At 36.0% G+C, this 15,302-nt stretch overlaps 1 gene segment (V, D, J or C); it reads right to left on the minus strand.

Moving 5' to 3' along the window:
* Nucleotides 1-2,381: 2,381 nt before the first annotated feature.
* LOC136768769 (immunoglobulin heavy constant mu-like) lies at nt 2,382-9,374 on the minus strand. The segment is given in 7 exon segments: nt 2,382-2,589; nt 3,095-3,228; nt 4,941-5,264; nt 5,607-5,921; nt 6,611-6,910; nt 7,272-7,586; nt 9,333-9,374. Coding segments are annotated over 6 exon segments (1,281 nt in total).
* Nucleotides 9,375-15,302: the final 5,928 nt, after the last annotated feature.

The raw sequence follows: 15,302 nt of genomic DNA on the forward strand, positions 1-15,302 counted from the left end.
TAAATGCTTTATGATCTACAAGAGCTGGCATTTAATGGCGTCACTGTAACTGTAAATGAAATTGACTAAAATTCATGCTGCAATAGCAACAATATCTGCAGACAACCTGTCAGCACACTAAATTGGTGGGTTTACTATGTCATTTAACACAGGTTGTGTCTGTAGGTACTGCATAGTGAGTTATAGAGACATACAATAAAGTTTTCGGCGGATCAGTTCCAATTAAGAACTTCAAAAGTTCATAAATACAGCTTGCAATCCATCAGAGAAAATCCAGAGATTTCAGCAGTTTATGGTATACAAACCTGTTGTCCTTTTGAAGAATTACATTATTTTGCTACTCCAACAGCTTTCCCCCTCGATTTGATGGATGACTTTTTAGATGGTATAGTGACATTAGTTCTTAAACTTGTATTAAAAATGCAGAGAGAGAGGCACATACCACTGCATGAAGTAAGTAAAGAACTTAAAAGAATAGCTACCGGTCAAAATGGCAAAGCAAACAAACCTGTATGTATATCTGAGAAACTTCTTCAGAATGGAGGGATTGTTGGATCTGCATCACAGAAATGGTGCTTATTAAGGCTCCTTCCCTTTATTGTTGGCCACTACATTCAGGGCCGGCCAGATGTACAGGCGAACTAGACAGTTGCCTAGGGCCCCAGAACATCAAGGGGCCCCTAAAATATGACATACATAATATATATAAAATAATAATAATAATTCAACCCAGCGTTTTTCCCAGCTACGAGTGGAGTGACTCTGATGTAGCCCGAGCTGCCATGTGAAGTAGTGTGCGAGGGGCATGTGCTGATGTGAGGTGGAGAGAGGCATATTTTAAAAGAGAGTGCAGAAAAGAGGACAAGGACAAGAACGTGCAAGGTAGAGGCATTTCTCAGACGTTATTCATTATTTCACCTCACCTGTTGTGTTGAGTGTTGCTTGTGTGTGACCTCAATGCATTCAACAAGCTAGCGATTATTGAACTAGTTTTCAATCGGAATCAGTAGCTTTGAAATCAACACAACATACCATGTAATCAGATGTTAAGGAGCAATGACAACCTGAATGACCTTCTGATTAGTTAAAAAAAAAATATGTGACGCTCCACCACAAAAAAAGTCAGAAACACATCAATTTCCACATGTAAGCACACAGTTTATGTCCAAACGCTGCTGTCTGAAATAATATATCCTGAAATGGTCATATTTTAAAATGAATTGAGATATGTATTTAACTTGTTTAATGGGATACATTTTAGATCCAAATGTTAAATGTTGTACCCCATAAAAGGGTACTTATATAGTACCTTGAAAGCAGTAACTAGCATTTCTACTTTCTTTGGTACAGATGTGTACTTATTTTTCTAACTGTGGTTTACAGAGGCAGCAGAGCAGTGTTGCCTTTCTTTCCAGGAAACCCAGCTGCAGTGTGTGCTGCGGTCAGCCGCCCAGGGCAGCAGTCGGGTCTATTTCTGACTGCAGCCTCGCCCATGCAAGACCGACATCTGGCCAAACCCGCCTGAAAGGGCCGCTGCGGGCAGCCTGCGGTCTCTGTGCCCCGCAGACAACTGCAGATAAGCGGCATGCAAACCCCGGCCAGGAAGCAGCTCTCTAGTCCGTTCATTGTAGTTTTGTATTGCAGTTCATTAGTTTATTTTGTTTTCACCCCGTTGATTATGTGTAAAATCCAATCAATTATATAATATAATTCATTTAAATGAATGTAGAATAACTTTAATTTTTCTTTTCTTTTAATAATAATAATAATAATAATAATAATAATAATAATAATAATAATAACCACACTGTAACCTACAATTTTATATTAGCAATGCTAGATCAAGTTAATTATTGTATAATTAATTATGTTAACAGGGGGTAATATAAGGAGTTACATATAAGAAGTTATGTTCAATAAATGTTTTAAAAAGGTAATGCTTTACACTGTGTATTTTATTATGAATATCAAATTCAGATAGCAAGTAATATTTTAAAGTATATATTTATGTATTAAATATATAGTATTTATTTATATATTTAAGATGTGTACAGTTAGCATTAACATCTTGGGATGGGGAAACAAGAATAAATGACTTTGGATATTATATGATTCCATTTAGTAACACATAAGCACAGACACATAATTTTCCATTTGAATTTATTTTCATCAAACACATATTAATATCATTATAGTATTCACATATTTGATTTGTCATTAGTTACTCGAATAATGCAGCAAATTAATAATTAAAACTGTAGAAAATGCATATATGTTCAGAAACAGAATTTTATATATATATATATATATATATATATATATATATATATATATATATACAAAATTAGTACAAATCAACTTTTTAGTACAATTAAGCTTTTACTTAACAGAATTACAGCAGTAATTTGGAATTTGTGATTTGGTGCTCATTGATTGATGATTGATTGATTGATTTCTAAACAATTCAAATAATGTTTATTTTAGCATTATAAAAACAATATATTTTCAAATCTCCTTGAAGGCGCTCCCCTTCCTTCCTCCTGAGTTTATCCTCGTAGTTGATTGCAGTTTCACTAAAGTCTACTTTACCTGCAAGGAGAAAGAGATGTGTGTTCAGAGAAGATGGTGCGTTCAATCTATTTAATGTATTAGTGAAGGAGGCTGGCAGTTGGGGATCATGGGCCAGATTAATTAAAACTTTGACCTAAGCACTAATAGAAAACGACAAAACTGTATACAGTTGCGGTTCATTTTTAGTAAGATGCCTCTTTCTTTTAATCGTAAATGTAACCACAACTACGTACATATGTGTAGTTTTCTATTAGCAGGTGGGTCAAAGTTATGATTTAATCTGGCCCCATAACCCAATTACAATTACAATTGTATTGACTGTAATTCAGGTAAATGATCAATCACTCGTCAGTTACACTCCAATTACACCATTGTCATGTTTAAGATTAACATTATTTGATACAACATATGAGCTAATTCTGCTTATCAACACTTGCACTATGTCTGTTTATACTGTTTTTTATTTTACCATGTGTGTATAGGTGTTTGTGATACGAAACGCAGTTTTCTAGTGCTGTAGTACCTTTACCACACTGACGAGGGCGCTGTACATCAGGGTGAATAAAAACAGGATGATGAAGCAGGAGGCTGTGGACCACAGGCTGGCCACATCTTCCTCGTCCTCAATCCCATTACAGCTAAAGTACTCTGACATCCCTGCAAATAATAACATACTGGATCAACAACAATGGCCATTGTGTTACCAAATGTCAGGACAGTATACATAATAGGTTTTGGGCAAAAATAAAAAGTAACTTTCCACTACATGTCGCCCAGTGGTTCAGTTTAACAAGGCTGTTAATACTAGAATGTTCACTGAAAATTTCAAATGATAAAGAAAAGTGAGAAATGTTTAACCTCAGAGCCATTATAGGATCTTTTTTTTTTCCTTTATGGGTGCTTCTGTCCACAGAGAAGCCATCATCAAGCCAGTTCTAACTCTATGAGTAATTTTGAGATTTGGGTTTGAAAATCATCTGTTGCTAGAATGCACACAAGTATTTTGTGAAATATGTGGTATAATGATTTATATGGCATTTAGTCTTTTCATAGGCAACATTCATACCTATTATAATTGTTTTTATGAATAGTATTAGTAGTTTACACTTTATAGCTTCACTGTGTGAAACTTAGTAAGCATTATTTTTTCTTGCTCTGTTTATAGTTGAAATATCTTGGATGTAAATATCATAGGGATACATGTACAGCTTAAACAGCTGTTATATAATATATGGCAGGACCACATTTCTATTGTGGCAATACATGAATCTGGGTTGTCTTTCAAATCTGATCCCATATATCATTGGAGACGGACTAGGTTTGCTCATATTCTGTTTGCAATGTTATGAAAGTATTCCAGTACACAAGCTGTAATGGTCACCTGACCATTCAGATCAACTGTGAATTCTAGCACACTCGGAGATTTGCTAATTAAATAGTTAAACTTTGTTCCCTCTAACCAGACCCAATTCCCATGATCCAGTAATTTTAGAGAGATTGGGATCAGACTAAACTGAGTACCAGTACATTAAACAAAGTAGTAAAGTAATCTTAACTAGGTAAAGTAAAATGGGCTGTGCCTGTGAATAAATCCCAGGTGAATGTTTTATTGACATTGTTGTCGTTCAGCTGTGCAGTGTGATATCCTAGAGCTTAAAAAATATTTTTAGACTGAAGTATGATATGCTTGTCTTTATTTTTGCAAATGTTTTTGAAAAGTTCAATCAGCTGTGTCTTGTAATCTCCAAACTGTCAAACAGGGTGGTTGCACAGACATTTCACACAGAAACAGTGTTACAAAAAACAAAACCGTACAAGACAATACTTAACAAAATAATTACACAAATCACAGATTAACAAAACGTACACAGACTTTAAATGCAACATTGTTTTACACACTGAACAGAAAAGTATTCTAAAATGATAATTATATTGTGATAGACTTTGAATGTTTTTTGTTTCTCTATTCAAACATGTCTGTTTAAATCCTCTGTCCTAACTGAGGAAAAGCATTAACTGATATTAAGAGACCACAGGAATGGTATCAATTATGCTATCTCTGTAAATTAATTTCTTACTTGTTCATTATTACATTTTTTGATATACATACCACACAATTTGTTTCACTGCATTCCAATTGTCTGTGATTGTTTTTTATTCTCATTATAATAATAAGTTGTATTGCATTTTTAATTTAAGTTACTTTCCATAATTGTGCTTTGCTTATTCAAAGCTGGACAATACAAGCAGGGATTCAGAGCATAACAAAGCACACAATCAATGCAACACCACTGACAGCATGAGGAGACACAAGGACAGAGGTGCTCGTCAGACATTAGGTTATTCGGGACAGACACAAGTGTCATTACCATTTTTCTTAACGTGGCTGGTTAAAGGTATATGAATATTGTTTCCCATTGAGGAGTGTTTGACTGCACACAGGTATGAATTAGTTTCCCAGTCGGCCTTTGACACTGTCAGGTGACTGATGACAGAGTAGCTGTTTCCCTTCATGACGGGTTCTCCAGTGATGGCGGGGAGGTCACTTCCGTCTAATATGTGATGTTTCCAAAAGACATATATATCTCTGGGTTTGAATCCATAAACATAGCACATCATGGTGGCGGTTTTATTTATGTTAATCTCCTCTTCAGATGGAGGCAGAGTATATACAGTAGGCCTCTGTTGGACGACTGAAAACAAAAGAAGCAAACAAAGAAAAACTATTGTGAAAAGCCACACACACACACACACACACACACACACATCACATCTTGTATGTTACAAATATCAAATTAAGAGGGTAAGAAAATAGGCTTTAATCCATTTCTGGTTATATCTGTTTGTTGGTTTTCTAATTAAACACATAATGACATAACTCAAGATGAACACAATCTTAAACTATAAGCTCCTGATCGAAGCCAAAGACCTTCTCAAAGCTGACTATATTTGGCAGCTGTGATGGTGTCTTTCTAGTAAGAAATGTGAAGACCTTCTTCAGTATTACTCTGAAACAGGCCACAAAAATCTCTTACCATCCGAAACCCGAGTGGATTTTACAACTGAACCGGAGTTGTGTTGCACAGTGCACTCAAACCGTTTGTTGTTGAACCAGTCCTCGTGAGAAGCATTCAGGGTGCTCTTCATGCTGACTTTGTTATTGGTAGTATGCGGGCCTGTCTTTTTGCTGTCTTTTGTCACGTTTATTCCATCTATGGTCCAGAATATCTTTACATCTGAGTTTGCAGCAACAACCTCGCAATCCAACACCGCTCTGTTATAAGTGAACAGCTCCCGAATTCCTGGCTCACGGAGGACCACCTCAAGACAGGGCATTTCTGGATCTTCCTCTGCAATTGAAGAATATGTGATATAAGTGATTAAACTGATAACTGAAAATGGCAATGTTTACAGAGTTACTATACCAGCAGGTTATATTCTGTCAAAAATTATTCTGGATTCTTATGTGTTATTTGTTTGTATAGTGATTTAACTTCCAAATCTGGTTAACATTTCTTAGTCTATGATCTGTTGCTTCTTAATGGAGAGTCAGAGTTCTTTAACAGAAATTATGTGCTCTAGTTAAAAAACATGATAAGAGCATTGAATTCAAAATTAAATTGATATTGACATATTATTTGCATTATTCCACTCTGCTTCCTTTGGATTAGAGAATAAGAAATGGGCAGGTCAAACTGTTACATCTTAATTTTCACAGCTTTATTTCTGGTCCTTTTCCTCTGCTATATTATTCAGCCAAATATTCTTTATGACTACCTTCTCAATTAATGCTTCAACACAGACTGAGACTAACCCTCAAATTAATCTCAGTTACACACACACACACACACACACACACAGATGTTTATGTTTTGTACATGTCCATTTCATTATGATAATGACCCTAAACACAGTGCCAAATTACATCAAATGTTTGAAATCATGAAGAACAGATTATTTTAAAACTGATACCCTGAAAGTCTGAAAACATGAAAAGGTTGGGTTCAACTGAAGTAAATGTATACATTTTAATATTTACCTTGGGCTTTACTGGTTTGCTTTCTGGTGGTGCTTGCTTTGTGTTCTACTATACAGCTGAACACATTGTTTTTATTCCAGGAATCAGTGGTGACTGAGAGATGGCTCATTGTCCAGAATAAACTGTTTGATGGATTTTGAACAGGAGCCATTGTGCTGAAACCTGTTGTCACAGAAGTGTCATCACGAGTCCATGATATATTCACTGTTTTGGGATAGTACTCAGAGACAACACAAACTAGGATTAAGGTATCTGTTTGTTGCTTTGACAGAGGGAAAATGGAAACTTGTGGAGGAATTCCTGGAAAACAAAAGAAATACTTTAGATATTGATCACTAACATACATGATACACCACATACAGAAATAAAAATAATTGTGTCTGTACAAATACTGTATACTTCATTATTTTAAAGCCCATTGAAGAATTGAGTACTTTCCCCAGTGGGTTATAAGCCAATTAAAATCTAACCAAAAACCCAGAGGATAATGCTTTTTTAAACAATACAATAAAAAATGCAATAATAATAATAATAATAATAATAATACATATACATAGTTATGAAATTGGACTCACAAGAATGTAAAATAACAAGATGGCACATAAATACAAAACCAAACAATCTGTAAGTGAACATTTAATGGCATTAATATGCAACTTACCTTTGGGGAATTTTTGAGGACTTGATGTTGCCATTGACTGTGCACTCGTGCTGGCCTTGCAGGTATAACTGGTGTCCTCTTGCCTTTCACTCTCTGACACAGTGATCGTGCTCACCTGGTTGTATCTTGAGTTTAGTTCCGCAGAGGGGTACATCACTATGTCAGCAGTGATTTCTGAGACATTTTTGTACCAAGTCATGGTGGCAAATGAAGGACTGAATTCTTTAGCAAGGCAACCAATGGTGACTTTACCAGCTGTCTCCAGATCTTCTTCACAAGGTAGCAGGACATAGACATGTGGTGCCACTTCTGGAGCTATACCACAAGAAATAAGCAACACAACATTGACATGTATTGTTATCTGTTTTCTTTAAAAAGCAAACAAAAAAAGACCAATTTAGTTGAAAAGAAAGCTTGGTTTCTAAAATGTTTAATACTCTGATCAAAAACCTTGTTGTTGTTTTGGAAGATAAAAAATAAATAAAAATTAACACATATTGTTTACCCTAAAATTATGCTTTTTATAAGAAAGGAAAGATTATTCCAAATAACTTCCAAACTGTTTTAAACTTACATGCAAGCAAGCACCCCGTAATTGCCCAAAACAGGTACTTTTACATAAAATTAAAAATAAAACAAAATGCAACTTTTGGTATTTTAGGTATTTTTTTGCTGTGCCGAAGAAAAATAAAATATTACACTGAGCTGTTATTCCGAGAATTGTATTTGAGTGTCATCTTTTTCTTTTCCAAACTTGCAAACATCGACATGTTACTCAAAAGTATTATATCTTCAGGTAATAAGTTTATCACAAATACATGTTATGTTATAAAATGTTCTGTAGATTAGTAATTTCTAACTAATGATTATGTAAAATATAATGCAAAAAAGGCATACATTTATTGGTAAAACTAATTTTTTCAGGTAATAACTAAATTGAAAATACTTTTTTGTTAAAGATGTTGTTTTAAAAAAAGTCCATAAAAGAAACATGTATAAAACCATCTATGAAGGAAAGCAACATAAATACATTAATTAATCAATCAATTCCTTAATTAAAATCAACATTAAAAATATATAACAGTCAACACATTTTGATGTGAGTGAATACACTAATCAGAATACTGCTCTCATAATTACTCTATGGTTCATGAACAAAAAAACTATAAACTTTGAAACATTTGCAAATTACAATTAAAAAAAATATTTGTGTTTAATAAACAATTTTTCCTACTACCTAATGCAAACCCACCATACTATGTTTTTAAATTGAGCGTACCCGAAGCATTGATTTGGTCTACACCTATAACTTCAAATACATTTTCCCCAGATATGTTTATTAAAGTATTACTTACATGTAAGTTTAGTTACATCTTTAGTTACATAACTAAATGGAAAATATCAAGGAGCTTACACTAATCATAACTTACAAGTATCATTGTATGTGTTTGATACATGTTATATGTAAGTCAATTACACTGATTACATTTAGAAAAGATCAAAGCCATTAATGTCATGCATTAGTTCGTACAATCTAAGTACATTAAAAAAAAAGTATTTTTTAAACCAATTGTATCGATTCAACAGCAAATTATTTCTCCAATCGGAAGATTTTTCTTAATCACTTATCCTATATATATATATATATATATATATATATATATATATATATAGTTATTATTAGACAAGTATTTATTCATCTGTAAAATAGTTTGTCACGGTTAAGGCACATTTCCTACATAAAAGAAATGTGAATTTCAAGCAAGCAAGAAAGAAGTATATGTAGTGATTGGCTATATGCAAGATTATATACAGAATTTAGCATTTTGATAAAAAGGCTGCAAACTGCTTTAGAAGATTGAACCATTTTAAATGGCAGATTTTAAACATTGCATTAATATCATTGTCAGCATGCATTTTGTATATAAAACATTTGAGTTAACATTAACCTTTAGACTTTTGCTAAAAGGTAATGACGTCACTTTACTGGTGACCATCAGAACTCTTCAGAATAGAATTAAAGTAAATTAAAAAGGGTAACAAAAGACAAATATCCCTTACCATGTGTGACTGTGACTTGTGTTCCTTTCCCCCAGTAGTCAAACCAATCACAGGGATACAACAAATATACTAGACTGTACAAAAACTACTCCACAGGACAGTAAAAGTCAATTTATAGGAAAATAATATACCCTGCACTGAGGATTTATTTATACGAAGGAAAATTATGAATTGCTGCCAAGAAATGCTTTTTATTTTTCTGAAATGGATTACAGTTCTTGTTCACTTTACTGTCAGTCTGATGATAGATGGAGGAAATCCACATTCATAGAAAAGTACTAGAGTGTTGAAGGGAAGGTTTTTGTGCTGGCAACATCTTTTCCAATTCTGTGAATATATTTTTACATCATATTCTCACAAAGCTGTAATTAACTCAGAAATGTCACAACACCTTTCTGCTGAGACAATACACTTAGTCAAAGTGCAGGAACAGGTCTGCTTGCAATTACAACTTTAGTTTACATGAACCTCAGTCTAACCTTTTGTAAACAGTAAAGTGTTATGAAGATAAAGCAGAAGTAATAGTGTTCAAATTCTTACCAGTTGTCACAGTCACTTGGGTTCCTTTCCCCCAGTTGTAAAAAGCATCATCACAGTGATACAGTTACTGCAACAACTGAACCAAAACCTCAAAGTCATAAAAGGACTTTAAAGCTTGTTTTAAATTGGTTCATAGCACTGTTCCTTTACAATCGAATGAAAAGCATTTTTTCCTTGACTAATTTACAGTCACAAAAGACATCCAGTGTAGGGATGTGGAGCTTGAAGGTAAACATGGATATATATTAGAGGAGGTTTTTGTACAATTATGTATCACTGTGCCACCCCAGCCCATATCACTATGAAATGCACTCACACAAAAACACTGCACATCTCATAACTGGAATATGAATAGTCCCTTTGTTAATTCTTCTTTCAAAAAGGATTATGTCTAAAGCACAAGATTCAAAATGCAATAAAATACCCTCAGGAGGCTTGAAAGTGGACAGCAGTCTTCAGTGTCGACCACAGATATAAATTGTTTACAGTGTAGTTTTACTTCAAACTTTTATATTTTTAGTCCTGGAGATCAAAAGCCTAAGTTTACAGATGAAGGATTGAATTTCTTTTTAATACATAAGGAACACTTTTTCACTCTTAAAATAAAGTTCAAACAGAAATGTCAAATGCAGGATACATGATCCTAGTGTGCCGTGTAAATAAATACATAAGAGAAACAAAATCTACCATGAAAGTTTAGAAAGTAAATAAGTGTGTACTCGTACCATTTGTCACAGTGACTTGTGTTCCCTTTCCTCAGTACTCAAACCCACACAGTAATTTACAAGATTTACTATTTGCAATTGCAAGAACCTCTAACTTTTGCTTGTGTACATCTTTTGTCTCTCCAATTATAAACAGCTCATGTGAAAATAATCCTTTTTGAGTTGGAGTAATTTTATTTAGATTCACTTTGTCATTTTGAAATCCATCAAATAAAAAAAATAATAAAAAAGCCTTGTACACGGTTTATTATAATATCTGTATCATTCCCCAATACCTGTCCCAATGCAGAGTAAAACATTTTTCTCCTGTATTACATATAACCTTGCAACAAGAAAAATAATGTATTAAATCAACAAAAAAGTGAAACTGATATAGAAGACTCAATGCCCTGCAGTGTATTAAAGCATGCTGTGATGTTTTTACTGGACTTCTTTTAGCCCCCTACTCAAATTTAATTACACACGTGAACAAAAATGATAAAACTATCAACCTGAAAGTAAATATGCCAGTTATATACTACATTTCTTACCTGATGTGACAGCCACTTGAGTCCCTTGTCCCCAGTAAACAAAGCAGTCACAGATTTAATAACGTTACAGCCCGATACAAAAACAAACAAGACTATGTGAGGACTTGCTTCAAGTCTTCAAAATCGTGAAAGGCATCGACCACATCAAACCAGAGGAGCTTTTCCAGATCAGCAGGGACACACGCACCCAGGGACACAAATGGAAATTGGGCTTCAAGGCATTTGAGACAGAAAACAGGAGACACTTCTTCAAACAGAGAGTTGTCACAATCTGGAACAAACTCCCCAGCGATGTGGAGCTGAAAATTTGGGAACATTTAAAAATAGACTGGATAGGATCCTTGGATCACTTACTTATTAATGGATACCAAACTAGGGTTGGCCAGCTCCAGGACACAGAGCCGGAGCGGAGCTAGACTCAGGCACATCGGAGCACTCCAGCAGCTGAGGTCATAGAGCTGTTCCACTCTCTCCCCCTTCAATTAACCTCTCCTATATATTAAATACAGTTTTAAATTAACAAAATATATAACTTCATAGGTATTGTTGTGTGTTGGGGGTTATAAAATATGATCGGTTCTCACTCCAGCTATTAGTACATAATACATACTTGCAATTATATGACACCTTCACTTTCTCACTCTGTTCAAGAAGTGATTGATTCTCAGGGCACATCTCTCATAAACCACTTGCAAAAGAAGTAAAGTCCATTTTAACTTTGAAGTTTTAAGTATCTACAGACCAAATTCTTCATCTGCCTAAATTAATTTAATTGTATAGCCATCTGTGATCTGAAATGTCCTGACTTCAGTTTGTCCAAATGTAGGTTGCCAAGGAGTTAAGGGGAGTCATGCCCCCTGCACCTTGTTTGCCACTAGGGTTGCCACTTTTAAGATATACGAAAATACCAGACCCCTGGAGGGGGGGTGTTGGCAAAATGTCAACCGATAGGGGATGCTGGTGATCGACGGGAGGTTGAGGGCAAATTGTACACTTATAACATTTTTAACGACATATCCAATGATTACAGTACTTAAACTAACTGGACATCTTCCGAAACTACTGGACAGGGGGTCAAAGTGCATACACTACATGGCCAAAAGTATGTGGACACTTGCTCATCAAACATCTCATTCCAAAATGATGAACATTAAAATGGAGTTGGTCCCCCTTTGATGCAATAACAGCCTCCACTCTTTCCACTAGATGTTGGAACATTGTTGAGGGGATTTGCTTCCATTCAGCCACAAGAGCATTAGTGAGGTCGGGCACGGGATGTTGGGCGATCAGGCCTGGCTCACAGTCGGCATTCCAATTCATCCCAAAGGTGTTGATGGGGTTGAGGTCAGGGATCTGTGAAGGCCAGTCAAGTTCTTCCACACCAATCTTGACAAACCATTTCTGTAAGGACCTCACTTTGTGCATGGGGCTTTGCAAAGGAAACAGGAAAGGGCCTCCCCAAACTGCTGCCTAAAAGTTGGAAGTGCAAAATCATCTAGGATGTCATTGTATTTTGTATTGTAAAGATTTCCCTTCAGTGAAACTAAGGGGCCCGAACCATGAAAAACAGCCCCAGAGCATTATTCCTTCTCCAAACTTTACAGGTAGTACTATGCAATCGGGCAGGTAGTGTTATCCTGGCATCTGCCAAACCCAGAGTCGTCCATCGGACTGCCAGATGGTGAAGCGTGACTCATCACTCCAGAAATTGTGTTTCCACTGCTCCAGAGTCCAATGGCAGCGAGCTTTACACTACAGCCAACGCTTACCATTGTGCATTGTGATCTTAGTCTTCTGCTGATGTTGCCTCCAGGCAGTTTGGCCAAATGTGTTACAAGGGGGCCTCCATCAGCACAGAGCTTTGCCAACACACAGAGCTTTGCCAATCCTAGACCAAACGAGCATGATGGGGCGAATGGTTTCCTCTCGTTTCCAAACTTTATGTTCTAAAATCTGCTATGCACAGGGTAATATGGGATACAATACACAAACTCCCTGTGCAGACTTATGGGACAAAACGTTTGCAAGCATATGCGTCACAAGGTGTATGACAGTGGTATGGGGGATGTTTGAGCACTGATCCACAGATTGACAATGCCACCCCAGGTTAGTTTACCATGAGGGGGCGGGGGATGACCTCACTATCAAAGATTATGAGGCAAATGGGTTTATTTGATAAACAGGGAGCAAACAGGTACACTGCAGGACATGAAGTTTGCTGTGCACAACAGATTAATTGTAAATATTAAAATCACTTTTAATTTACGGGGCAATATGTCAATAAAACCAACATCTAAAACCGACAGCCCTATAAAATACAAACACAGCAACAAGACAGAATATAAAAATTAGTAGCAAAAAACAAGAAAAGGAGAAATTTAAACACACTTCACAGTCCTGAGTTCCTTCACTTGAAAATGTCCAAGTCCTCTATCAATCCAGGTCTGGTGTATGGGTCCCTCTTCACAGCTCTCTCCTCCCTGGGCTCTTACCCATGGCACAGCCAACAACCGCAACAGGAGACAAAAGAGAGCTCAGGACAATGTCTGCATGACAACAGATGAGTTGTTTCCATACACTTCTCCAAGGTTATTTAACGGTACACGTCCTGTTTCTCACCCTCCTTTACAGTGTGCCTCTCTCCCCAGGCTGGACCAGTCCAGACTCCAGGACATCGCTTCTAAAGAAGGACTTTGTCTCTGGAAAGGTAAGTAACAGCAAATGATCAATGGGAACCTTTTGGGTATCTGATGCTCTCTCTTTGGCAGGTTCTTTTGACTGGAGAGCGAAGCGCAGCAGGGAATAGGGCAGTGGTTCCCAAATCGGTCCTGGGGGACCCCCTTCTCTGCTGGTTTTTGTTCCAACCGAGGTCTCAATTACTTAATTGAACCCTTAATTCAACTAATAATTTCCTAAATCAGAGACTTTTAATTATTTTAAACAGTAGGGGTTTTAAGTTAAGTATAGAATTATATTAAAAAACGTATTGAAGAAACAACTATTTTCTTACACAATTTAAAAAGTAAAATCTAAGCAGATTGTTACTTCAATTAACATTCAATTAAGTAATTGAGAGCTCGGTTGGAACAAAAACCAGCAGGGCAGGGGGTCCCCCAGGACCGGTTTGGGAACCACTGGAATAGGGCGAAGCAATACAATACTTAGATTACGGTCTCCTATGTCTTTGGATGTGCTTTCAGACCAGTCTTTATAATCAGGGAATATTGTAGTCATTGAGTGGAAACAGGTGGAAAGGCGCTGCAGTTGGAGGAAGGAAACCCTGTTAACAAATAATGTTGTCACAACGTTGTGTGTTGCCTGGGAAAGACACTGTTTAAATCAGGAGTGTCTTAAGTGCTGAGAAACTTGTGAAAATGTAGTGAAAAGCACATGTGAAAATTCAAACAATTAGTGAAAAAAGCCAAACAAGGTAATTCAACAATAAAGTGATAAAATAAGAAATCAAGTGCAAAACCCATGCATAATAATGAAAATAATAAATAGCAAAAACCAAACAATAATTGGGAATAATTGAGCTCATCAGACACCTCTCATGACAGGTGTGACCCAGTTCTGCCCTCTTTAATATAGCCAATTCAAGTTCTTGTGTTTCACCGGAGGAGCAGGATTTGAAGCTCTTGAATACATGCTGTGTGGTCAGTGGGATTTCTCTGTACTGTCTGTGCCTCTGGCAAGGGGTTTTTGTACGGGGGTTTATCACTGTGGCCACTCCAACCACTACCATAATAATCACAGTGATAAACCGGCTGACAAAAACCTCCTGCATGGTGACAAGGGATGGGCAGTGTCAATATACACGTTTTTTTTTGTGTATATGTGTGTATATATACATATAAACTATAGCTGGTTTCAACTGTGTGCTGTAAAGGGCTGACGAATTCCTCTTTTAGATGCAGATTAGTTCTCTGCTTGATCGTTTTCACAATATTTTTTGAAAGGTGTGGAGCAATTAAAAAAATAAAAAAAATAAAAAGAAAGGAAAATAAATATGTTCGGTTTTGCAAGCAAAATTCTGCAATGCACTACAGTTCCTGAGTTAATCTGGGTATTAATTTGGTGCTTTTAACTAAACATACACAGTTTGGTTCACTTTTGTTTAAAAAGCGACATTTAATCTGTAAGTCGCTTTTGTTAAGGTCATCTGCTAAGAACAA

The sequence above is a fragment of the Amia ocellicauda genome, chromosome 14, assembly GCF_036373705.1.
Source record: "Amia ocellicauda isolate fAmiCal2 chromosome 14, fAmiCal2.hap1, whole genome shotgun sequence".
NCBI classification, from domain to species: domain Eukaryota; kingdom Metazoa; phylum Chordata; class Actinopteri; order Amiiformes; family Amiidae; genus Amia; species Amia ocellicauda.